The sequence below is a fragment of the Schistocerca cancellata genome, chromosome 2 (genome assembly GCF_023864275.1).
Source record: "Schistocerca cancellata isolate TAMUIC-IGC-003103 chromosome 2, iqSchCanc2.1, whole genome shotgun sequence".
NCBI classification, from domain to species: Eukaryota; Metazoa; Arthropoda; class Insecta; order Orthoptera; family Acrididae; genus Schistocerca; species Schistocerca cancellata.
The window spans coordinates 723,000,718-723,028,640 of record NC_064627.1 but is presented as its reverse complement, the minus strand read 5'-3'; the positions used below and the strand labels follow the sequence as shown (position 1 = coordinate 723,028,640).

General features: G+C 41.7%; 1 protein-coding gene across 4 annotated transcripts in view; it reads left to right on the top strand.

Moving 5' to 3' along the window:
• LOC126162518 (E3 ubiquitin-protein ligase Hakai) overlaps positions 1 to 27,017 on the top strand; it is a 64,392-nt gene extending 37,375 nt beyond the window's left edge. For 2 of the 4 annotated variants that reach the window (XM_049919088.1, XM_049919089.1), the window contains exons 3-6: positions 1,444 to 1,531; positions 5,978 to 6,165; positions 16,600 to 16,788; positions 24,780 to 27,017. In XM_049919088.1, coding sequence (XP_049775045.1) covers positions 1,444 to 1,531; positions 5,978 to 6,165; positions 16,600 to 16,788; positions 24,780 to 25,397 — 1,083 coding nt within the window. In that variant the 3' untranslated portion in view covers positions 25,398 to 27,017. The remainder of the gene's footprint in view (positions 1 to 1,443; positions 1,532 to 5,977; positions 6,166 to 16,599; positions 16,789 to 24,779) is intronic. The other 2 variants (XM_049919087.1, XM_049919086.1) reach the window with 2 other exon arrangements.
• The last annotated feature ends 906 nt before the right edge of the window (positions 27,018 to 27,923 follow it).

Below are 27,923 nucleotides of genomic sequence, written 5' to 3'. Positions count from 1 at the left end.
TATCTGGCTTCCGATACTAAAGAGAAGTTGGACCAGTCCTCTACAATGAAGCAGTCTCAATTGTGTATGACTGCCGTGGATTTTTCCTTGGTGGAAAGACTAGAACAGTGTGCACTCAGCCTCATGATGCTAATTGAGGAGTTAATTGAATGAGAAGTAGCAGCTCCAGGGTCTGAAAAGTTGACAATGGCCAGGAGAGTGGTGTGCGGACCCCAGGTCCCTCTCTACAGCATCCTGAAAGGTGCCAGATGGCAAAGGAGATCGCGGGCGTAGTAGTAGAAAACTAGCATGTCCATCAAAAAGTTTGCTTCTATTTACCACCTCCTCCATGGTAAATTGAATTTTTATGTTAACTTTATTCTTTTGTTCATGAAAAAGTTCTTTTATGACTCCACAGTGCAATCACATCATCCACATAGTGGAAACAGATGTTTGACTTTTTAATGGCCATGCCTAGTGCCTGTGCTTCAGATTGTACCACAAAAGAGTTAAACAGCTCCCAGTCATGATTCTCTCCATTTGTTCATAATACTGGTCATTCTATTTAAGAACATAGTCATGGAGTTAATTGGAGAAGAAATGGAATATATCAAAACTTTGTTAGAGAGTGGATGATCGTCCTTACAAATAGAAAGGTTATTGTAAACATCATGGAGGGTCTCAGTACCATACATCTGTCCAAGAAATCTAGTACCTGTCATTAGAGTTGTCATTGACAGTATAGAAAAGGTCTTGGAAACAGTGGCATGTTATTGTAGTGCATAAACCCGTGATGAAGGTGCAGGAATATTTGTCAGACTGAGATGCTTGACAAATGCAGGAAGGTACAGAAATATACAGAATATTGAGCAATTGTGGACCGTTATACATGGATAATATAAAGATAATAGTGAAAAAGCAAAGGAGAAACTATTAGATCAGCGCTGTTGGAACACATTTTGCAGTGAGGAAACCACAGGATTCAATTTGATAAGATCCAAGTGCTGACATCAACAGGCTGGTAGATAAGCTGCTCAGAGAGACAATAAAGATTGCCAAGCACAACAGTTTTAATGTTACTGGGAAAAGAGTTAAGCACATTTTCTGGCTTCCAGTATAAAAGAGAAGGTGCACCAGTCCCCTACAATCGAGCAGTCACAATTGTGTACAACAACAGCCAGCTATACTTGAATTTCAAAAACATGTCCTGCCCAACCACAGATTACCTCAATTTCAGTCAGCAGTAAGCACCTGTCTACAGTGAAAGGTAACTATAATGACCCCTCCACCTTCTCAAGATGTCCTACAGAGACAAAGACATTGTGTTTACCAAGACATTCGTTGATAAAAATATTGTAGCATGGAAAATTTTAATATTTTCTTGTAGCAAAGAACAGATGGCAAAGAAGAAGAAGACAGTAATGTATTGTAAAAGCAATTAATTATTATACTCCTTTTATTCAGGTAATTGAAAGTGATGAGGAAGAAACTCCTCTTCAGGCACCAGAAGAAGTGACAGAAGGAAATGAAGAAAACTTGCAGCCTCCAAAAAGTAAGTTACTTGTATACAACATCGAAGTGGAAAATATAACTGTCCATAGTTACATGTGAACCTCATAAATTTTAAATCAAAGTGCTGGAGTGGCTAAGTCATTGAATTCATATTTTGGAGACATAAGTTTCAAATTCCTTTTCATCTATGGAGATTTATATTGCCACATTGTCTTCCAACAAATTCACAGGTGATTACTGTCCCAACCATTCTCCTGTGGAACAAATGCTGTTTGTCTGATAACCTCAATGTCAACCATTTGCCTAGCTTGCAAAAAGTAGCTTGCACACTTTTGAAGATAAACATTTTTGACCAATGCTATGGAAGAACAGTGTACTGACCTGAAGCTGGAACAGTCAAGGATACATTTAATTGTGGGGAGCCAGAGTGTGTCTGGTAAAGTGTTTCCAGTTTGGTGAAGGTGTAATATTTAGCAGGCCAATGGAAACTTACGAGGAGTTTAAAGAGTGAGTTCTAGAACATTCGGTGTAGAAAGTACTTTAAGGAAACTATGCAAATTTCAGAACATGTTGGATTGGAATGAGTTGGGCTGAAGCTATGTACTTTCGTAAAAGGAAAAAAGTGTAGTTTCGATATTGCCTTCTCATCACACATGCCATGATGGCAACTGTAAAAGCTATTCACACTTGGAATTTTTGTATTACCAAGCAAAAACATGTTTCCAGTTTTTATTATAAGAAAGGATGGAATGGTACATATCCTGGTAATTTTTGTTGGTGTTTGTTTCCACTCCAGTAAGCTGAATGTGGGTGCTACTTGTTCAATGCAGGCTTTAAGTGGCCAGTATTTGCACCGTTGGTGATATTTGTTTTATGGGCTGTAGACTATGGTCTGAGGCATATTTTTCTGTGTAACATTTTGTTTCTTGGTGCTAGAGACATGATCAGAAGCTGCAAAAACTCGAAAGCAGTATCAAACCAAAACAAGCTCACACAAAGCTAAACTATTTGAAGGTATCCACACAACACTCATTTCAAGACATCATAAAATTGCTGCATAAGATCGTGGAGTCGCACCATTGTGAGAGTCCTCCAAGAACTGTAAACCACAGTATTTAGAGAATGAGCTTGATCATTTATGAACTGTTTTTAGAAGAAACAGCTAGTCTGATGGAAGTAAATAGGGCACTCCTCCCTAAAAGATCTGGAGCTTCTAGTGAAAAAGAGTTGAGTAAAGGGAAAATTTTCCTCTCATTCCTAAAAACAGTTACAGATAACAGTAGCAAAGTACTAAGAGGACACAATATTGACACAGTGATTAAACTAATGAGAAAGGTGTACAAATAATTAAACACTGCAGAGGCCCTATGCCCACCACTTGTCACAGCAGGAGTATATAAAATTCCTTGCACATGTGGTCAGTTGCACATAGAAACTACAAAAAGAAGCATTTACACCTAACTTAAGGATTGCAAAAGTGAGTGCAGTCTGAGAAATATGAATTAATCAGCAGTAGGAGATCATCCACTAGGAAGTGGGAACCAACAAAATTGCTTCTCTGATACTGTGGTTTTAGCAACATCTAATGTATGAATAGGCCACAGAAATTCAAAAGCACAAAAACAATTTCAACAAAAAAGGAAGAGAATTGAAACTAGACAAGTTGTGGATTTAAATGCTACATAAAGCAAAAAGTGCCAATTGTTCTATGCTACCAGCTCATTAACAGACACTGGAATGACTTTTCAATCTTGGGCAGCAGTTTGGTGATGTCACGAACCAACTGTTTCGTGAATATGTATACAATTTTCAGTTTGCTGACCTTGTTTAAACTTGATATTGCTTTGGGTTTTTGTAGTCTTTGATGTGTCTACTACTAAGAGACAAAATGTTAGGTACAGGTTGTGAAACATAGAACAGAAATCACCAACAATCTACAAATTTGCGGCAAGAGATGGAAGGAGTATTTCAAGGTAAATGAATTAAACCTAAATTCATCTCCCTCTAAAACCCAAAAGACAACCCTCATGAAGCAGTCAGGTAGAAAGAACATATTACCATGTCAGACACACAAGTAAGCCACATGATGTCAGAGAGATTTGAATGGTATTAAATATTACTTTTCACAACAGTACAGGTGTGACATCCATTGTCATGTTTCTCGGAAACCTTCCCAGCGATCATCCTGATATGTTATTCAGTCAGTTGTGCAAGACCCTAATGTAGCTTATACACTTCAATAATTACAACATAACCTTTGTCAGTATTCTTCCTCTTACACTGGTGATATCACTGAGGAATGAAGTTGATCCAAATCTACTGGTTAATTCCTATTCACATTCCTCTCTTCAACCTATAGATGCACAAAATATTCTTAGGGTTATTGATACTTCGATTTCTAGGTTTGTATAGATCTTCTGCAATGTTCCTGTTAGGACTGAAGCAGACAGACTTGCATTGTTTCTGAAACCTCATATCTAATATTGGTTGTTCAGAACACAAAAAGGTAGCTTTTCCCAGTGGAAAATAAATTTTGTTCCTCTTCAAGTGATACCTGAAAAATCACAAAGTAGCCCTCAGTAACCATGGCTTTCATTGTTGAATTGTCCTACACTCTAATGATAGGATATGAATAGAATGAATTTGTTTAGTGAACTTACCACAATTGAGTGTTAAGAATAAATGTTGTGTGATAATATGTGGTCTTCATAATTTATTTTGTTCTATGAACTATGTGCAGCAGTATTGTTGTTGTAATTGGTGAATGTTATGTTTTATTTACTATCCGGTGTTCATTCTGTTTCTGGTAGAATGAGTGATGAAACAGTTCATAATACATCACAGACACTAGATGCAACTATGTATTAGAAAGTAAAGTAAAGATGAAGCACATCATACCTACAGTCTTCCTCACTTCTCCCAAGGTTATTCCACCATCCACCCAAACTAGTAAATGTCTTGGTCCATCTTGGTCTCCTAACCCATTGTCACATGGATCATATTTCTATAAAAGGTTTGATCACCATGTCCTATTCCAGTCCTGTTGCAGGCATGTATTACCATATCAGAGACAAGGCCACTTGTGAAAGTGGTTATGGGATACCAGTTCTGCTGCAACATTTGCACGGCCTTTTAGGTGGACGCATGACAAACAACCATCTGTCCTCAATTTCATGACTGCTTTACAAACCATGCCATCTGGCTCTTTCCCTAACTATCCCCTCCTCTAATAACAGCTTCTCGGAATTAAAATGGTGGCAATTGCCCCCACAACTCATCCTTTCACCCAGCAGTCCTCTAGGCCATTGTCCCATACGCATTTCCACACCTGTCCCCGTGCTTCACACTTCAACCCAGTAATCTATACTCACACTTTTCTCTTCATCCTTGGTTCTTTGTTCCTCAGTCCTCTGCCTCACCCATCCATCCAGCTCAGTCTTTCACATCACTGGTTGGCACTTGCAATTATACTTACTTTTACGAAGACAAGCTCACCTGCACCATGTCTCGACAATATTTTCAGTCCTGTTTATGTGCCTATCAGCCAAATGCCACCTCAACTATATGTTGATTAGTTACCTGGCATGCCAGCGGCCTTGCCGCAGTGCTAACACCGGTTCCTGTCAGATCACCGAAGTTAAGTGCTGTTAGGCAGGGCTAGCACTTGGTTGGGTGACCATTCAGTCCAGCATGTGGGACGTGCAGTCAAGTGTGTGTGTGTGTGTGTGTGTGTGTGTGTGTGTGTGTGTGTGTGTTGCTGTTGGCAAGCGGGGTGCACTCAGCCCTTGTGAAGCAAACTGAGGAGTTACTTGATTGAGAAGTTGAGGCCCCGGTCTCAGAAACTGGTATATGGCCGGGAGAGTGATGGGCTGACCATATGCCCCTCTACATCCACATCCAGTGATGCCTGTGGGCCGAGGATGACACGGCGGCCTGTCGGTACTGTTGGGCCTTCATAGCCTGTTCAGACAGAGTTTTAGTTACCTGGAGTCCTTCCCTTATTTGTATTCCAACTAAGATTTTCCCGTGGTTACCTTAAATCGAAGAGTGCAAATATCTAATGGTTCTTCTGAAAAAAAAGAAAAAAAAAGAAAAGAAAAAAAAAAAAACACGGTTGTCTTCATTCTTATCCTTCCCCAACTGATCTTATGTTTCGTTATAGAAAAACTAAAGTTTGTTCTATTCTAGAACTGATTTATTTTTTGTGCATCTCCCCGTACACCATAAGTCTACACACTTACTTTTTGTTTATACAAAATAACATGGTATTGAATAAACTATTGAATTTCAATGCTACATTGTTTGCATCATTACACAAGATCTGTGAAGTTCATATTTTGTTTGTATGCGGCATTTATGTAAATGAGTTTACTGCAATTTAAGTTTTATATGCCAAGATAATTTTCTGAACTATTGTGTCTAAACTAAATTTACTCATATAGTATCAGTCTCCAAAAATAATGAAAATAAAATTTTCTGTTTTCAGTCGATCTTGAGGCTGACATTTCACAGCTTGAGGCACCAACATTCACAACTATCAACCGAGGTCCTCCGGAACCTATGTTACGACTTCGATGGGACCATCGTGTTAGCCTTATGGGTGAAAAGGTTCTCAACCCCATGATTCACTGTTGTGATAAATGTTTGAAGCCAATTCTGATTTATGGCAGAATGGTATGTATAAATTGCAGACTGATGAACATAAATATAAACCAGTAAGGAAAGTTCTATCAGAATGTAAATAATTTAGGAGTGGAGGAGACTTCTCATCGAAAGAGAGGCGTTGAGTCCGAGCACATGCACAAACTTTCATTATAAGTTATTTGTTGAACTAGAGTGCAAATGCACATGTGGGTGCGGGTGTGCCCCCCCCCCCCCCCCCCCCCCCCCCACACACACACACACACACACACACACACACACACACACACACACAAAATGTGCCTGCTGTAGACAATGTCCTGAGATTGCGTTTCAATGGGTGGACTAGGGTGGGGTGGGTGGAGGTAGAGAGAGAGATGGCAGACAGGAAGAGGGATTGGGGATGGTTATTTAGCTCAGAGAAAGGCAGCAGCTTTGCTGGCTAGGTGTGCGGGAGGGAGGGGTGGCAGGTGATGAGCTAGAAGAGTGGTACATGGATATTGCAGGCAGTGAGGTGTGGCACATGATGAAGGTGATGTGGAGGAATGGTTTGGGGTAGGGTGACAGGACAAAGGAAGAAGAAACTGTTCATGCAGTGTGTGAGGTACTGGATTAGTGGAGATTGAAGCCAGTAGGGTTAGGATAGTGAATGTTGTTTTGCAATAACAACTCCCATGCTTCAGAAAAGCGTGTGGTGGAGGGAAGGATCCATATAGCCCGAGTTGTGAAGCACCCATTAAACTCAAGCATGTTTGCTACTGTGAGACTGCTTTACACTGGGGCAGTTGCCATTGATTGTGGTGGACAACTGGTTGGGATACCAACATAGTTATGTAGTGATTGCAGCAGCACTGGTGTATTACATGGCTGCTTTCACAGGTAGCTCTGTCTATGATGGGACAGGGTGAGAGTTTGACAGGAGTGGAGTATAAAGAGCAAAGTGTATTGATTGGGCAGGTCTCGCTTCAGGATCTTCCACAGGAATATATCCCCTGTGGCAAGGTTTGGGAGTGAAAGTGGCATAGTGATGGACCAGTATGTAGTTTGAGTGTGTGACAAAATATCACTTTAGGATGGTTGAGAATGATCTTGGGATGTTCCTCTTTTCTGAACATGATTATAGTCAAATCCCTGGCGAAGGTTATGGCTAAGTTGTTCCATTGCGGATTAGGTTTGGAATGGGGGGGGGGGGGGTTAATGCATGTCTGTGAAGGCCCTGGTGAGATCTTCAGCACACTGGGCGAAGAAATTCTCTGTCGGGATGTAGAAGTCAACAAAATGGAAGATGGCATGTTCAGTTGAGGAGGACAAGGTGAAGTGGATTTCATTGAATAGTAAGAGAGAGGCATTCCTCATGCACACATTCTCATATGGCTCAAAACTAAATTACACTCAGTTCAGAGTGATGATATCATTTCCACAGAAATACCAGATCCAAAAGAAGATAGACTGCTGTTTTATACTGTTGCCAAAAGTATGGTGCATAGAATGTGGTGCTAGGAACCTGCATGGCAGACAACAAACTCACAAAAAATTATCCCAGGTAATATTTTGTGGAACTCACACTGGTGACTACGCTAGCCTCAATACAGATGCCGTAAACCAGGTGATGAAGGTCACACAGCTACAGTGAGAATGAGAAATGTCAACATTGAAATCGATATCAGATGGAGTGTGCTACATTTGTCTTTTGTTATCAAAACAATTTGAATCACCTATCAACATGGTCTATTGCAGTTTCGTCAAATCGGTCGAGTACATACACAAATACGTCACCCAAGGCAGCAGCAGTATTCGGTATCAATAGTTCCAGAGCGTGCATGCATGAACCCTGCGGGTTCGGGGGTTAGACTAGACCCGTGGTATTCCTGCCTGTCGTAAGAGGCGACTAAAAGGAGTCTCAAAAATTTCGGTCTTATGTGATGGTCCCCTCTCGGGTTTGACCTCCATCTTTCTAAATTCTTCTGAAGAGCGAGCCAACTGGGGAAGGGTGCCTTACATGGTGCACTGTATCCGTCGTGCACTGAGACCTTTAGCCGGCTTTCTCATCGTCGCAATGCTGTACTGCTCGTTTTCCATCTCTTGGGCGAGGATACCTTCCTGGGTGCGATTACCACTATGCACTGTGCAGTGTTGCTTTTTGTTGAGTCAACGACCTTGGACATTTTTGCACCTAAGATACAGCATGGTAGCCAGTCCATTGTGGTGGGGCCGCCATGTACCCTGTTGGTTGTAGCCACCTGACAACACAGGGATTGCTCTGCTGATGCCTGCGCCGTTAACTCCCCACGAATGCCAAGGAGTAGATGCCTATCTCCCTGGGGCATCGGGACTCCCGGCAATGGCCATCCTGCCAGGTGGCCCTTGTTGAGGCTGGGTGGCGCCTGTGGGGAGGGCCCTTGATCGGAGTGGGTGGCATCAGGGCGGATTACCCGCAATGAAGCGTGGTACATCATCTCTCGCTGGTGGCCAGCCGCCAGCAGTCTCTGAGCGTTCTCGGGCTCAATTTAATGCTCAGAAGTACGATCCGAAAATGTTTCCCTCCCTGGCCACACCGTGGGAGGAGTGTAAGTCTCAGGATGGCAGTGACAATTATTCGCCCTGGTTCCTGGTTTGTACGAGAGCTGTTGGGTAGTCTTTCACGTCCACCAAGCCTCAGTTCTTCATAGAGCATTTAGAGGACAAGTTTGGGGAGGGGGAGGGTTTGTCCAAAATGCCCTCTGGGTCAGTTTTGATAAAAACGGCATCCTCTGCCCAGTCACGAAGGTTACTTGCCTGTGACAAGTTGGGGGATGTTAATGTTACCATCACACCACATATGAGTTTAAATGTGGTCCAGGGTATTATTTTCCTGAGGGACTCCGCCACACACCATCAGGTGGCTTGCAGAGTATGGATGTTGATGTAGATGTAGACCTACTTTTGCAGTTTGATGACGAGTTGCGCACGAACTTAGGGCGTTGAGGTGTGCATTTCAGCCAGCGCGTTCATCGGGGTCCGAGGGATAATCAGGTTGCTACCAGTGCCTTCATCTTGGCCTTCGAGGGTGATACGTTACCGGAGAATGTCAAGGTGACGGTCTATCAGTGTGATGTCAAGCCCTATATCCCTCCCCCAGTGCGGTGCTTCAAATGCTGGAAGTTTGGCCATATGTCTTCCCGCTGTATTTCCAGCCTCACATGTCGAGATTGCGGACGCCATTCACATCCCAATACTCCATGTGCCCCGCCTCCCATCTGTGTCAACTGTGGAGAGCATCATTCACCTTGCTCGCCAGACTGCAAGATCTTACAGAAAGAGCGAAAAGTCATGGAATATAAGACCCTGGACCGACGGACCTGTAGTGAGGCGAAGAGAAAATATGACCGACTACATCCTGTGAGAATGACATCTTCCTACAGTGCTGCTACAACAACCGTGCTAGCCCCTTCAGTTCTGAGAATTCCAGCCGGATCGACGAGCTGTACAACTCCACATGCCCCCTTGCCCGTGGGGGGGGCTCTACCCACCCTCTTGCTCCTGCGCCACCTACCTCGGGAGCAACACCCACACACCCATCGGGGACGTCCGTCGCCGCTTCTCAGCCGGAGAAGCGTCCAACTTCTTCAGCTACTCTCACTCGAAAGGGGTCCCTTGGGTCCCTCCCTTCCCAGGTTTCCACCAGCGGGAAGGATGACGCCCGGCAGTGGCATAAGTTCCCACCAGCGGCTGTTCGTAGGGCTTCGCGATCCTCCTCCGTCCCGGAGACTGAATCGGTGAAGCCCTCCCATCCGGTGAAACCCAAGTTTCAGCGAGAGAAGTCCAAGAGAAAGACCTCTAAGGCCAAAGAACTTGCAGTGGCACCCACCCCACCGTACCCTTCGAGCTCTGCGTCTGAGAATGAGGTGGAGATCCTGGCGTCCGCTGAGGCCCTTGATCTGGCTGGTCCCTCAGACATAATGGATAGCACTTGCACAGGTGCTCAGTTGGTGGCAGCAGGTGATCCAGTGGTGTAATCTGCCTCCCCAGTCCCTTCACACTATTCTCAGTCATGAACAACACAATCCTCCAGTGGAACTGCAGCGGTTTCTTCCACCATCTAGCTGAACTCCTACAACATCTCAGCCTTCACCCTTTCCTCTGTATTGCTCTTCAAGAAACTTGGTTTCCGGCAATGCGGACCCCCACCCTCCGTGGCTATTGGGGTTATTATAGGAACCTGGCAGCTTATGAAAGGGTATCTGGTGGCATCTGCATCTATGTCGTTCACTCCCTTCACAGCGAGTCTGTCCCTCTACAAACACCTTTAGAGGCTGTCGCTGTTCGGGTGTGGATGCCACAGGCTGTTACTGTCTGCAGTCTTTATCTTCCACCGGATGGTGATGTCCCGCAGCATGTCCTGGCTGTGCTGATAGTCCAATTGCCGCCACCTTTCCTGTTACTGGGCGACTTCAGCACCCATAACCCTCTGTGGGGTGGGTCAGTGGCAATAGGTTGAGTTGCCACTGTTGAGAATGTATTGACACAGCTCGACCTTTCCATTTTAAATGATGGTGCCTTCACACATTTCAGTGTGATGCATGGCACGTACTCTGCCATCTACCTTTCGATCTGCAGCCCTAGCCTCTTACCATCTGTCCAGTGGAGTGTGCATGACGACCTGTGTGGTAGTGACCACTTTCCGATATTTCTGTCACTGCCACAGCATCACTCTACTGGGCGCCCTTGCAGATGGGCTATGAATAAGGCTGACTGGGACTTGTTCTCCTCCACCCCCGCCATTGAGCCTTTTTCTAATGAAGCCATTGACGCGGTGGTTCACTCGGTCACCCCTGGCATCGTTGTTGTTGTTGTTGTTGTTGTTGTTGTTGTGGTCTTCAGTCCTGAGACTGGTTTGATGCAGCTCTCCATGCTACTCTATCCTGTGCAAGCTTCTTCATCTCCCAGTACCTACTGCAACCTACATCCTTCTGAATCTGCTTAGTGTATTCATCTCTTGGTCTCCCTCTACGATTTTTACCCTCCACGCTGCCCTCCAATACTGAATTGGTGATCCCTTGATGCCTCAGAACATGTCCTACCAACCGATCCCTTCTTCTGGTCAAGTTGTGCCACAAACTTCTCTTCTCCCCAATCCTATTCAATACTTCCACATTAGTTATGTGATCTACCCATCTAATCTTCAGCATTCTTCTGTAGCACCACGTTTCGAAAGCTTCTATTCTCTTCTTGTCCAAACTATTTATTGTCCATGTTTCACTTCCATACATGGCTACACCCCATACAAATACTTTCAGAAATGATTTCCTGACACTTAAATCTATACTCGATGTTAACAAATTTCTCTTCTTCAGAAACGCTTTCCTTCCCATTGCCAGTCTACATTTTATATCCTCTCTACTTCGACCATCATCAGTTATTTTGCTCCCCAAATAGCACAACTCCTTTACTACTTTAAGTGTCTCATTTCCTAATCTAATTCCCTCGGCATCACCCGACTTAATTAGACTACATTCCATTATCCTCGTTTTGCTTTTGTTTATGTTCATCTTATATCCTCCTTCCAAGACACTGTCCATTCCATTGGCATCGTTACTGCCGCAGAATCTGCCATTCCCCATTCTTCTGGGTCCCCTCGGCGGTGGACTGTGCCTTGGTGGTCGCCTGCGATCGCCGAGGCGATTAAAGATCGCATGCGGGCGCTCCAGCGTCACAAGCGGCATCCCTCATTAGAAAACCTCATCGCCTTTAAACGGCTCCGTACGCGGGCCCGCTGCATCATTCGCCAACACAAGCAGGAGTACTGGGAACGGTATGTCTCCACCATTGGCCTTCATATCTCTCCATCGCAGGTTTGGGCCAAGATTATGTGCCTCTGTGGCTATCGTTCCCCTACCAGTGTCCCTGCCCTCTCACTGAATGGAGCAGTTTGTACTGACTCCGACGTAATTGCAAACCGCTTAGCAGACCATTTTGCTCTCTGTTCCGCTTCTGTGAATTACCCACTGGCCTTCCGCTCCATTAATGAGCGGTTAGAACGTCGGAACCTTTCATTTCACACCCGCCATCCTGAATCCTACAATGTTCCATTCAGTGAGTGGGAATTCCACAGTGCCCTAGCCGCTTGCCTTGATACGGCTCTCGGGCCAGATTGCATCCACTGTCAGATGCTGAAACACCTCTCAGTGGACTGCCAACAACGCCTCCTCGACCTTTACAACCGTATCTGGGTCGAGGGTGTGTTTCCATCGCAATGGCGGGAAAGCATTGTTATCCCCGTTTTGAAACCTGGCAAGAACCCATTGGAGGTGGACAGCTACCGCCCCATTAGCCTCACCAACGTTCTTTGCAAGTTGTCCTCTGCTGGCTGTTCATTGGGCACACACAGATGACGCATGGCCACTTATTGCGCCGTGAGGACCCACCTCTATGTCGCTGCGGATCCGTTTTGATGGTGGTGCACATTTTGTTGGAGTGTCCCCTTTTAGCTGTGCTCAGGTAGACGTTCGCGCTGCCTGACATGCTCCCTGCCCTTTTAACAAATGACACTGCCATGGCAGGCTTAGTTTTGCGTTTTATTCGGGCAGGGGGTTTTTATCACTTAATCTGAGTGTTTGTTATGTTTTTTTGTTTTGAGTCTGGCCTTTGGCCTATGATTTTAGACTGAGTTTTAGTGTGTTTATCGGTGGTTGGCTTTTCCTTTTTTGTCTCTATGGTCAGCCAACCACTGTCACACTCTGTGTGATTTTACTTCTTTTTGTCTGATCTCTGTCTGAGTCTTTCTTGTCCTGTGTCGTCTGTTGTCGACTCCATCCTTCGTTTTTATTCTGTGTGGGTGTTTGCACTTCTGGAGAAAGGGACTGATGACCATCACAGTCTGGTCCCTTCAATCTCACAAACCAACCAACCAATGAGACTCTGTGACACATTTTGAATTCTTAATTCACAGTCAGCATCCCAGTGTTGTTAATCTCAGTGTTCACTTTGAAAATGGACTAGTCAGTTTCACAGAAGAGACTGCATGAATGTGGAAGGAAAAAGGAATATTTGGCATTTGTGTGCAAATGACATCATCAGTTTGAGCTGAGTGTATTGTAGGTTTGAGCCATATGACAGTGTATGCATGAGGAATGGCTCTCTTTTACTATTCAATTGAATCTGCTTCAGCTGGTCCTCCTCAACTTGACATGCCACCTTCCGACATTAACTTGTACATCTCTGGTGTCTCCAGCTGCACTTGTGACCATATTAAACATACTAACCACCAACAGTATTTGCATCTCAACTGATGCTGCCCCTTCCACACACAAAAAATCACTTCCCCTACAACATGGCCACACGTGGGTGGCTTATCTGCAGAAATGACAGAGATTTTCCTTGTCCACTGTGCTGAAGGTCTTAAAAGGGCCCCCACAGACAGGCACTAACCATTCCACCCCTCTCCCCAACCTCCAAATCCACCCCACCCCACCCCACCCCAAACCTTGTCCGTAAACAGTTTTTCTGTGCCGTATCCTCATACACCCCCAGTCCTTCCACCACCTCAGTTACAGCCCCTTGTCACTCAATATCATCCTGCAGGGGAACAACTAGCAGTATCCTTCACCTGGGATTTGACTGTCCGTCATCTGTCAACATGCTGCACCAGCATGTGCAACACTAACAGCATTTTTAATGCTGTGCCAAAACATTATTTTACACAGAAGTACCAAAGTAATATAATGGAATGCCACATCAAAAAAAATTGCAACATCGTAAACAAGGCGCATTAGTTGAAGGCTATAAGAATCTGTATTCATCTGCTGCATTGTGACACATATACACAGTACATCCAAATGACAACAAATGCTACTATTTGAGAATTCTGTTGATAACTGCCAACAGCCCACCTTTGTTTGCAAATTTGAGAACTGTTGATGGCTTGGAATGCCAGATATACAGAGAAGCTTGCTAAAAACTTCATTTATTCGAAAATTGCCAACATTGGGAAATTTACATTGTCAGCAGTCATCTGTGATAAATACAACCATTCCTCCCTATCTTTGGGACCACTGTTTGCCACCCAACGTTATAACAATCTGTGGTAAAAATTCAAAATCCCGAGAGGACTTGAGAAAAAACTTTTGGCTTCATATTTGTACCATTAGCGACAACAAGATCATTCCATTTTCAGACAAAATTTTCAATGAGGCTCTGATAGAATATGAAAACATATGCTTAACCAGAAACAACAAAACACTCATTCAAGTTGGAGTTTTTGCACCACAAAATTCTGTATGTTATTATTATGATTGAGATTTATTGAGAAAACAGTTATTCCACACGAATGCCTGGCGCACATTTGTCGAAGCAGATAAACGGCAAATTCTTAGTTACAGCTCAGAAATTGACCTATGACACAATAACAAATATGGTGGCCATTGGCAGAGGAAGCCTTTTTATTAAGGTACACTGCGGCACAGGTAAAACCCTCTTCAGCTCTTTGCAATTAGCTCAAAGTTGCTCTCAATGTGAAACTGCTTTGGCTCTTGGGTCATCAGGTATTGTGGATACATTATTGAATGGTAGATAGACAGTGCAGTCAACCCTCAGAATTCTGTTGAATATGAAATTTGCTGAAGCTCAAATGTGTAATATTTCCAAAGGTTATGGCATGGATAATGTGCTGCAAACTTGCAAACTGATTGTACGATGTGAATGCTCCACACCACACAACATTTGAACTCCTCAAGATCTATGAGCAATTGCAAACTCAGTTAGTGGAGGTATCATCTTTTCAGTAGATGGCTTTTGACAGACCCTACCAGTAATATCAAAATTACACCACCTGATGAACTTAGCACTTGCCTGAGAGTGTCATGTCTTTGCAGACATATGCAGAAACCTACGTAAAAGACCAATATGCACATTCATTGGCAGTGCAATGCTTCAAAACAGCTGAGGACATTGGTAATGGCAAAGTACAAGTTGGTACAGACACAAAGTACATGTCATTTCAGTTGAACTTTGTTCCAATTATCAAACAAGTATTCAGAAAGTTTTGCTGCCACTTACAAAAATCACTAATGGCTTTGCAAACATGCTATTTTTGCAGAAAAAAGACTATGTCAATTCAGTCAGCTACACAATCCACAAACAAATTGCAGGCGTCTAGTCACCTACAAGTCAATTGACGGTGTCATGAATGCAGATGAAATTTTAGATTATCCAATTGAGTTTTTAAATTCATTGTATCTCTCTTGTGTGCCATTGCACCATTTGTTGATCAAATCGGCACACCAGTAATTCTTTTGTGCAACATTAATCCATGGCAGTTTTGCAGTGAAACCAGCCTCACTGTCAGCAAAACTGATGCCAAATATCGAAGTGACAATTATGAAAGGGAAGTCAAAAGGAGATGATGTGCTCATTCCACATATTCCTGTCATTCCTATTGATGTGCCATTTGATTTGAAATGACTGCAATTCCCTGTTTGCCTTTCATTCTCAGAGTCCATCAATAAGGTGCAAGGTCATTTGCTTCAAGTGTGCTGTTTAAGTCTGGAAAATTCATACTTCTCACATGGGCAATTATGTGTTACATGATCTGCTAGCCAAAAAAATTGATTCTGCAGAAGACAGAAAGACCAAAAATTCTGTATTTCCTAAAAAACTTGCATAAACTTTTTCAAATTTTATGTAATCCATAAAAAATCATAGTCTTTCATTTATTTTGTACACGTTAATATGTCTGTTCTGTATGTGAGTACCTGTATGTGTGAGGTATTGCAAGGCATGCTTGGCACAGCTTGTAATTAATATTCTTAATTTAATTGTTCTCTCATATAAAGAAAAGATCAATGTCTAAAATTGTATGAGAAAGCAAGTTGAGTACAATTCTTTCAGTTACTACCTTTAATGTACTATGAATTTGGCCTATGTTACGGTCTGTTTTCCCAAAGCTGGGGCTGTACCGAATAGGTTCGAAATAAACAATGTCATTGAGTGGCTATCATTTAATCACATTCAGATGATACACAGAAACAGGTAATCATTGAAAGTAAAATTCAGAATACAAAATTGTGCTCTTGTATCCACAAATAAACTGGTATGTTGCAAATTGATGCATAATGTAGTCAACAACAAACACAGAAAAGATCGTAAAATCAGAATAACCCAGTAAATAATTATCTTTTAATTTATTTCAGGTCTTGTGATGTGGTTACTTTAATTTTATATGATTGTATTCAAATAGATCAGATAAATAAATCCTTGCTGCTCTCATAAAAAAATCCCATTTTTTATTGGTCTCAAATCAGATATTTTATTACCAGTTTTAATTTTATTGGTCACATGTTGCTGAGTTTCAAGTGTGTGTGTGTGTGTGTGTGTGTGTGTGTGTGTGTGTGTGTGTGTGTGTGTATGCGTGCGCGCGCGCGAGACTGATTTCCAGAATCCCATTTCTCTTTTCTAAGTTGGACATAATAACTCTTTATTTTTCTACAACAGATACCATGCAAGCATGTTTTCTGCCTATCCTGTGCAAAGCGCGAGGACAAAGTCTGTCCACGTTGTATGGAAAAAGTAACCAGAGTTGAGCAGACAGGTCTGGGAACTGTTTTTATGTGCACACATGGTGGTACGCGCTATGGAAACACGGGTTGCAGAAGAACATATCTTTCACAACGTGATCTGCAGGTAAGTTTCTGGTTAATTGAGCTGCTAAATTTCTGCAAATAATGATCCATTGTCCAACAATGTGGATGGGAGAGATTGCTGCACACCACACAGTGGAGGCATTGAGCCACAGACAGGCACAAGAAAACATATGTGTATGTGCAGACTGAAGCGAAGAATGAAAATTTGTACCAAGGCTGGGAGTCTGCAGTGCACTAGGCAGATGTGCTAATCAGTGTACCACCCTGGGACAGTGGTTTTGCACAGATTACCCTAGCACACCTCCCTCCTCAATCCAAACTCCCATTCACACCTCAGCCCGCTTGGTACAGATTATCATTCATCGCTTCAGTCTGCATATATACATCACAGGTATGCGAGACATGAAAAGGTCTCTAGAACCATATACACTGAAGTGCCAAAGAAACTAGTATAGGCATACATATTCTAATACAGAGATGTGTAAATAGGCAGAATACGTTGCTGCTGTAGGCAACACCTATATAAGGCAAATAGTGTCTAGCAAAGTTGTTAGATTGGTTACGGCTGCTACAATGGCAGGTTATCAAGATTTAAGTGATTTTGAAAGTGGTGTTATAGTCGGAGCATGAGTGATGGGACGTAGCATCTCTGAGGTAGCAATAATGTAGGGATTTTTCGGTATGACCATTTAACGAGTGTACCATGAATATCAGGAATCCAGTAAAACACCAAATTTCTGATATTGCTGTGGTTGGAAAAAGATTCTGCAAGAACAGGACCAACAGCAACTGAAGAGAATCGTTCAACGTGACATAAGTGTAACCCTTCTGCTAATTACTGCAGAGTTCGATGCTGGGCCATAAACAAGAGTCATCGTGTGAATCATTCAACGAAACATCATCGATATGGGGTTTCAGAGCCAAAGGCCCATTTGTGTACCCTTGATGACTGCACAACACAAAGCTTTACACCTCGCCTTTGTATAGGCATGGAGACAACCTCATGAATCCAGGGATCCTGCAGGTCAGCAGGAGACTGTTCAAGCTGGTGGGGGCTCTGAAATGATGTAGGGCATATGCAGGTGGAGTGATATGAGACCCTAATACATCTAGATACAGTTCTGACAGGTGACACGTATGTAAGCATCCTGTCTGATCACCTGCATCCATTCATGTCCATTATGCAGTCCGACGAACTGGGGCAATTCCAGCAGGACAATGCGACACCCCACACATCCAGAAGTGCTACAGAGTGTTGAAACTGTTGTGAGTTTAAACACTTCTGCTGGCCACCAAACACCCCTGACATGAACATTATTGAGCATATCTGGGATGCCTTGCAATGTGCTGTTCAGAAGAGATATCCACCAATTTATAGGCAGCTCTTCAGGGTTCATGGTGTCAGTTCCCTCCAGCACTACTTCAGACATCAGTCAAGTTCAGTGCACATCGTGTTGTGGCACGTCTACATACTCGCAGGGGCCCTACATGATATTAGGCAGGTGTACCAGTTTCTTTGGCTCTTCAGTGTAGTTTCATTGATTAAAGCACCAATTGGCAGAGACACAAGCAGCAATAGGGAAGTAACAGATTTTGTGACTTTTAAGAGTTCCTAACCAGGTGCGAATTGTGTAGTGTCATCTGTGTGCTTTGTTAGTTTTGTTTTTGGATTTCTATGTGTTTATTTAATAATTAATAGACACAGTTTCTGCTTTTTTGTTTGTGTTGGAATGTAAATTGATTTTGTGGCATATTACAAGTTACTAACCAGGAGCAAATTATTTAGTCTCACCTAGTGTTTTGGTTGTTAAGTTTATGAATCTCTGCATGTAAATCTGATTTATTAGACACAGTTCTTTTATTTTCATCAGTGTTTATAACAGAGTTCTATAGCACATGTCAGTAGTCCTTCGTTTGTCTGTGTAATTTAGTTTTCCACAGTCTTTAATATGGATAGGGACTGTGATTGCTGTTTGCGGATGTGAGCCAAGTTGGTGACACTTCGCTCTCAGCTCCAGGCTTCAGTTACACAGCTTGAAGCTGCAAGTGGATGGGCCTGGCATCACTGTTGTGGGCTGCCCTTGGGGATCCAGTGGACGTCCAGCATGACTCAGAAGTCCACCAACTGGCCCACACCGGGGGCCAGTCCAGTTACTGCTTGCTCTCCTCACCCATGATCGAGTGGAAGGTCGCCTCATGGCATGGCAGGTGGTTAATGACTTCCCCAGGGGCCAAATGTAAGGTGTCTCCAGTTTTTCCGACAAACAGGTTCCAGATGCTGTCTGTGGCTGACACAGTCCCTCAGCCAGATGCAGTTTCAGAGGAAACCTCTCAGCCTGCAGTATATGGGCAATCACAGGGGGTGGAATTATTGGCAGTTTGGAGCTCCAATGTTAGGCACGTTATAGGACCCCTGAGGGACATGGGGGCCAAAGTGGGGAAGAAAGCGATTGTGCACCCTCTGTGCATATTTGGTGAAATGGGTCCTTCCAGGTTCCATGAAGTGCACAGGGTGCAGCAGACTGCAGGTGGAGACTCACATCGGTATCAATGATGTCTGTCTCTTTGGATCAGGAGAGATTCTCTGGTTTCGAGCTGCTAACAGGAGTGGTAAAACCTGTCAGAGGTGAAAGCAGAACTCACCATTTGCAGCATAATCGACAGGACCGATTGTGGACCTCTGGCACAGAGCTGAGTGGAGGGTCTGAATCAGAGGCTCAGATGGTTTTGCAAAGATGTAGGCTGCAGATTCCTTGACTTGCTCCAAAGGGTGGTGGGGTTTTGGGTTCTGCTAAATGGGCCAGGAGTCCATTACACGCAGTAGATGGTTACACATGTAGCAGAGCTGTGTGGTGTGGGCTTTACAGATTTTTAGGTTAGAGGGTCTCAGGGAAACACAAAATGGGTTTCAATCTCGAAAGCTGCAGGTCCAACACAAAAAACCTAGATCTAGGCGCCATCGGTATAACAGTTGTGAATTGTCGTACCTGTGTTGAGGAAGTACCAGTGCTCCAAGCACTAATAGAAAGCACTGATGCTCAAGTCACTATAGGCACTGAAAGCTGACTACAGCCAGAGATAAGTTCAGCCAAAATTGCTGTGAAGAACCTAATGGTGTTCAGAAAGGATATGCTAAACACAGTTGGCAGTGGCGTGTTTGATGCTGTTAAAAATCGTTTATCTTGTAGTGAAATTGAAGTAAATAGTTCCTGTGAATTAGTATTGGCAACCGGAATAAAATAATGATTGGATCCTTTTACTGACCTCCCATCTCAGATGATACAGTTATTGAAAGGTTCAAAGAAAACTTGAGTTTAATTTCAAACACATACCTGACTCACACAATTATAATTTTTGGTGGTGACTTTGATTTACCCACGATATGTTGGCAAATATACTTGTTTAAATCTGGAGGTACGCATAAAATATCATCCAAAATTGTGCTAAATGCATTCTCTGAAAATTATTTCAAGCAGTTAGTTCATGAGCCCACTTGAATAGTAAACAGTTGTGGAAACATACTTGACCTTTTAACAACAAGTAATCCTGAGCTAATAACGAGCATCAAAATGGATACAGGAATTAGTGAGCCCAGAGTTGTTGTAGTGAGAGTGAATACCGTAACTCCTAAATCCTCCAAAAATAAATGAAAAATGTTCCTATTCAGCAAAGCAGATAAAAATTTGCTTGGCGCTTTACTGAGAGATGACCTCCACTCTTTCCAGATTAACAATGTAAGTGTAGACCAGATGTTATTTGAATTCAAAGAAATAGTATTGACAAAATTGAGAGATTTATACCAAATACATTAACAAAATTGCAGAGCTGATCCCCCGTGGTACACAGAACACGTCATAACACTGGTGCAGAAACAACAAAAAAAAAGATCCCAAATTTAAACGAACACAAAATCCCCAAGAGTGGCGATATGGTACAGAAGCTTGAAATTTAGCATGAACTTCAATGCGAGATGCTTGTAATAGTTTCCACAATGAAACTTTGTCTCGAAACAGGGTGGAAAATCCAGAGAGATTCTGGTCAGATGTAAAATATGCTAGCGGCAAGACGCAATCCATGCCTTTGCTGTGCAGTAGCAATGGAAATACTATTGATGGCAGTGCTGCCATAGCAAAGTTACTAAACACAGACCTTCGAAAATTCCTTCACCAAAGAAGACAGAATTCAAGTCAAGAACAGCTGCTAACGTGAGTAACTTGAAATAGATATTGTCAGAGTAGTGAAGCAACTGAAATCACTTAATAAAAATAAGTCTTCCAGTGCAGACTTACACCAGTTAGGTTCCTTTCAGAGTGGATGATGTAATAGCTCCATGCTTAACAAACATATAAAACTGCTCGCTCGACAAAAGATCCGTACCCAAGTGCACAGGTCACACAAATATTCAAGGAAGGCAAATTAAAAGCCCATATCATTAGGGCTGATATGCTGCAGAATTTTGGAACATATATTGCGTTCAAACGTTACAAATTACCCTAAAGAGGAAGGTCTATAGTCACTCAGTCAGCACAGATTCAGAAAACATTGTTCTTGTGAAACACAACTATCTCTTTACTCGCGTGACATGTTGAGTGCTACAGACAAATAATTTCAGATTGATGCCATATTTCTAGGTTTCCAGAAGGCTTTTGACACTGTACCTCATAAGCATCTTGTAATCAGATTGTGAGCTTATGGAATATATCTCAATTATGCGACCTATTGGAGAGGTCACAGTTCATAGTAATTCATGGAATACGGTCGAGTAAAACGGAAGTGGTTTCTGGCATTCCCCAAGGTTGTGTTATAGGCCCTCTGCTGTTCCTTATCTATATAAATGGTTCAGGAGACATTGTGAGCAGCTGTCTTAGATTTGTTTATTGTTGAGTAAAGTCATCAGAAGATCATAAAAAATTGCAAACCGATGTAGAAAATGTGTGTGTATGGTGCGAAAATTGACAATTGACCCTAAATAACAAAAAGTGTGCTGAAAGAAATCCAGTTAACTTCAGTTACATGATAAATCAGTCAATTGTAAAGGCCTAAATTCAACTAAATATTTAGAAGTACAATAAGGAACAACTTAAAGAAAGAACACATAGAAAATATTGTAGAAAAGGTGAACCAAAGGTGGTGGTTTATCGGCAGAACACTTAGTAGATACAACAGCTCTACTAAAAAGACTGCCTACACTACGCTTGTCTGTCATCTTGTGGAGTACTGCTGCGCAGTGTGGGATCCTTCCCAGATAGAATTAACGGAGTACATTAAGGAAGTTCAAAGAAGAGTAGAACATCTTATATTGTCACAAAATAGGGGAGAGAGTGTCACTGACATGATACAGGATTTGGGGTCATCATTATTAAAACAAAGGCGCTTCTCATTGCAGTGCCATCTTCTCACAAAATTTCAATCACCAACTTTCTCCAAATGCAAAACTATTTTGTTGGTGCCGACCTACATATGGAGAAATGATCATCATAATAAAATAAGGGAAATCAACACTTGCATGGAAAGGTATATGTGGGTTTTTTTTTTTTTCTGCCCACTCTTCGAGAGTGGAATAATAGAGAATTATTGTGAAGGTGGTTCGATGAACCCTCTGCCAGGTGCAGAGTATCGATGTAGATGTAGATGTAGATGTGGATGTGGATGTGGATGTAGCTCCAGCTCCTATACCTGGGTTACAGGCAATACCTCCCATTTCATTCAGTGCTGTTAGAGAGACCCCGCAATGCTGCTGGAGTTTAGGAGTAGTACCAAGTGAGTTGATGTGTGAATGGGAATTTGGATTGAGAAGGGTTGTGTAATAGGGTAGTCTGTGCAGTTGTGCAAAGCCAATTTGTCAGGGTGGGGTAGTGGTTAGTGCATCTGCCTAATTAGCAAGAGATCAGGGTTCAAATTCCAGCCTTGGTACAAATTTTTATTCACTGCTTCAGTCCACATATATACATCATAGGTGTTTGAGACATGAAAACTTCTCAGGAACCACATAGTTTGATTGGACAATGAAAAAGAATACTAAAAGTATTTCTGCTTTTGGACAAAGTCTTTCTTCAGAAGTAGAAAACTCTCACGCACACATGGCCACTTGTCTGGGTGTTTGTTTTTGGCAAGACTTTTGGGATTCAAAAAATCACCTGTGTCTCACCACCACTGGTATCTCTTGTAGTATGAGGACAAGGTGCATTTATTGTTTAACATTTTTCCATGTTTATCAACTGTCTTTCTTCAAACTTTCTCCAGGGAGCAGATTCCTCTGCTAACGTATGGTTGTGGAACGTTATCAAAATAATAGTGTCCATTGGACTCAAAATGTTTCCCAGCCACAAATTTCCATAAATTTAGGGATAACTGACGTGATGAAATCTTCAATCTTCCTATGTATTCACTGGTTATTATTCTGCACTTTACAATGAAGAAACCGTTTTGCATCCCAGGAAACAATTGTCATGCAGATAAAATTAAACTTTCCTTTTTTAAGCAAGGCTTCAAACTTCGACAAACTGTTTTGACTGTTGTTTTTGTTTCTGTTGTGAAATGGTGCACCTGTGTTTCATTTGAGGTAACAATTCGACACTTAAAACAGTTCAATATAGTTTAAAATGTCCAAATGTTGCTGGGAAATTTGTTTCGTCATTTACTTTTGGTCAACAGTCAACAAATGTGACACTTGTCATGCACATTCCCTTCACTGTCACCAGTTGTCAAATACCAAACTACACATTTACTTTGTGTTTTCATTTGTGGTGGAAGTTTGGGACATCCTACACACAAATGATATTCAAAAGTAGTACAGTCATGTTTGATTTGAACAATTCATTTGTTAACTGTTGAAAATGATAGAGCAGACACCTTACAAACTTTCATAAACTAGATGAATTGTCTTTGGCAATAAACAATTTAAAAAAAGTACAGCATTCAACCCCAGTCTTCCATTTGTTAGAATTCTGGTACAATTGAACAGCAGCCTGCACAGAGTTTGCAAAACATCACAGATCATTACAGTTGCCCTTTTCTGGGCCTGGAACAATCTTTGTGAATACTCAGTAATTGGCTAGAAATATTTTTATACCATAAAATATATTAGAGCCAAAGTATGCTAAGTAAACAAGCTTTTTCGAGTTTCTGTCAGCGATAGAGATTGTTCTTACAAGAGATACATCACCACTTAGTTTCTGCACACGTTCATAAATGCCCTACTTCTGAGAGAACTTTGCATTCAGTGTCTGTCATAAGAATTTAAAATATATTATTTCATCACCTGGAGTGTCAATCTATCACCTTTTCTGGAAGCTACAAGCAAATGCTATGTACTACCATATTTACATTACATTTCACAATGAAACCACTGTCATCTGCAAGAAGGAATTTTTTTAATCATACCTTCAACTGTTTGTTGGACTAAGACTCGAACCTGGGGCCTTTGCTTCTCATGGACATGTGCTCTACCAACTGAGGTACCCAAGCATAACTCACGATCTGCCCTCATGGCTTTAATTGTGCCAGTACCTCATCCCCTGTATTCCAAACTTGGTAAAAGTTTTCCTGCATACCTTGTGGGACTAAGACACCTGAGAGAAAGGATATTGTGGAGACATGACTTAGCAATGGCCCAGGGGATTGTTTACAGAGTGAATTCTCACTCTAAATTGCTCACTCTGGTGAAGGATAGAAATTCTTTATGGATTTTGGGATCACTTGCTAAATTTATGGATACTTTGAAATTGTTTACCCCATCAGAACTGTAAAGACATGGAAACAATGGAAATTTGAATTCATTGGCTATGGAAATTTGCTATTATTTGTTGATCTCTCATGTATGTTTTACTTCATGTTCATGACAAAAATTAACTGATAAAAAGAATTTAAAAATGTAACATTAAAATGAGTCCTAAATTCAAATAATATGCTCGTTTGAGTCACTTACTGTCAAATTTTTTCCGTGATTGTACTCCTTTATCTGCTATTTTAATTTTAATTTACTGTGTAACACATTCCTCAATTATTCAGACTTACAAATGTTTTTTGCAGGCACACATAAATCACAGGCACATAGCAGTGTCTGTCCAGGACCCACCACAGTTTCCTCTTGTTGTAACAACTGGTAGCAATAATAAACCAGAACCGTTACCTACAACAGCTGCTCCCCCACCTCGCATGAAGCATGATCCCCGTTTACAGCGCTCACCTCCGCCTCCTCCACCACCACCCTTTGCTCCCCCACCATCTCACAGGCCACCCATAATGTTTACTTCCAACCCGCCCCCCACAATGCGTACTAATCTCATCACAGTACCAATACAAGACTCGACTGCTCCACCACCTGTTATTGTTGATCCCCCACCTTCAGCACCTTACCACCATTACACACAAGCACCACCACCACAATATACACCATATTCCGTTCCTCCTCCACAACCCAGTTACTACCAAGCACCACCAGGCTACCAAGCAGCACCTGTGGCACAGTATGGTGGACAAGGTGCTGTTCCTCAAGGTACTGCTGCTGTTGCGGCAGCAGCTGCAGCTGCTGCAGCAGCTGCTGTGAGAGCTCCTCAGTACCAAGAACAACAAGTAGTTCAACCGTATGGAGCCCCACCACCTCAGCAATGGCAGCATCCACCTAGCAATCCAGCCTTTTACAGATGAAGACTGTGGATTTTCTTTCACTGATTTTGAAAAAGAACTGTAGATACAGTCTGATAATCAGTGTTAGAAGCTGACAAAAACTATAGACAAATTTTTAAAAAATTAAAATTTTGAGCAAATGTTTGTTCATTAGAGAAGCTTATCTTTCGTATGGTTGGCGAACTGTAAAAATACCATTCAGCCTCCACAAAGTAATTAAAGAACATTTTATATTGACAGTCTTTGGTGAAAAGATTATTGATATTTAGTTTTAATTATTACAATTTGGTAATGATAGTTGTAAAATGTGCGGTGGCCTTTTCTATGAACAGTTTGTGCAACTAAAAATTAATTTTCCTGTGCAAAATACTTTCTACATTGTAAGTAAATTTTGTATCTAATATCTCGAGCGCTATTATTAAGTTTGAAAACTTGTAGCAGTCCAGATATTATTATTTATCACTTGCTAAAAAATCCAGAACAGAAATACAGATTGATTTTGAAAATTTTTGTCTTTTATCATGTTACATGCAACTGGAAAACACACAAGTCACATTAGTAGGCACTGAATGATGATCTGATGCTAGGTAATTAATGAGATGGTGTCAATGAGTTTACATGAATAGAATAGGATTTTGTGTCATGTAATTTCTAGTTCTACATCGATGATCTGTATTGTGTTAAAACTCACCTTCATTCACATATGTCGATCAACATTCTACTGTTACGATTAATGTTTCCTGTTGCTGTTCGTGAAAATTACTGCTCTCTAGTTACTGACAACTTTTTAGTGCCAGTATGGTGGTGGTGGTGGTGGTGGTGCTGCTGCTGCTGCTGCTGCTGCTGCTGCTGGAATGTTCATGTTGTTCTCATAATAATTATAAAACATTTCATGTACTCTCCTAATTTAACTAATTTGATTTCCTTGAATTGTTGGCACCGATTTTTTACTGCTGATTATATTATAGCGTGCAATTTATAGAATTTTAAAGATACTTTATTTTTATATATATATAAATATGTAAAAAAATGGTATTCTTCTGTGGAAGGAAAAGCCCCATGTGGATGTTAAGATAATGAATAATTAACTAAAAGGATAATACTACCTGATGGTATGGTATGTGTGTACCTGAAGTCTTGTGACATTGTCACTCATTTTCAGATCAATGTCTGATCTGAACTTCTCTTCCACGAACAAATTATACTACTCAACAGTGGATAACGCATTTTCTCTATCAGTTGATTCAGTTTCTTGACGACTAAAGTTTCATAAATTCCACTTTTTCTGTTGGCACTTAAATACATGCAGTTACTTCCATTTCTTTCCTTTCCTTTCCTTTCCTTTTCTTAAAATATGGCAAATATGTTTTTCGGTTAATATCTATGAGATGTGTAGTTGAACTGAATTGAAGGGTTCATTTGAACAAAGTGCTAACCCACAAGAGCACCATTTTTATGGTACCATGTTTAAACAATTTTCACTGTGTTTAATCCATACTTCCACACTATTTGTTATATAATGCACATATTGTATTATGTGTAGCTCCTACTACTGTGCGCACTAACCAAGTATTTGAGAACAAGAGCACTTAGAAACTTGCAACAAACTTTACATGTAATTTCAGACCATTAAAAAATTTTTTTCTCGTTTATAATCCCCACAAAATAATGAAAGGAAAAAAGTTTATTGCTTACTACATATTCACTGTTGATGGAGTAAGACTGTCACATCAAGCAATATGTTTTAGCTTGTTACTTCTTTAATACCACCTTTGTTGGTAACACATTTTGCAGACAGTGTTCATATATTATAGCACTGAATATATGTGCAAAATTATATCATTGTATGGCACATGATTTGGTTTTAACAGGGAAGCTAAAACAGCTTACCGTATTAACTTGAATCTAAGCCACACTTTTTTCCTGGTTTTTGTAATCCAAAAATCCTCCTGTGGCTTAGATCGAGTGCAAAGTAAGCGGAAGGTCTGAAAAATGTTGGTAGGTGCTGCCACAACTAACTTCTGCCATCGAATATATGTAGTGCTACACAGGCATGCTTTGCAGGCACGAAGATAAATACTGGCGCCAAAACCTCTGCGTCAGTAAATAAATTAAAAGAAAAGGTAGAAGAATGTTTGCTGCTATCTCATTTAAATCTTGTCTGCCTATAAACTACGAAACTAGAGCGAGACAACAGCAAACGCGGAAGAATATACATATCATGTCATGTTTGTATTCGTATTATTATTATGCTGAATAGTGATACAGTCAGAAATGAAGCACGGCAACTGACTAGATTTTTAAATCGAAGATGACTCTAATTCCTGTGCAGAATGTAATGTACTAACTAAAGAAGCGTCTGCAAAGATTTTCAAACAGAGAAAAATTTTCACTAAACTCTCGTTCAGAACATCATCTATCATATGCAGTCCATCTCTCTCTCTCTCTCTCTCTCTCTCTCTCTCTCTCTCTCTCTCTCTCTCTCTCTCTCTCTCCCCCCCCCCCTTTTTTTTGGTAAGCCGCGGTAGCGCGCACAAAAGCAAGCCA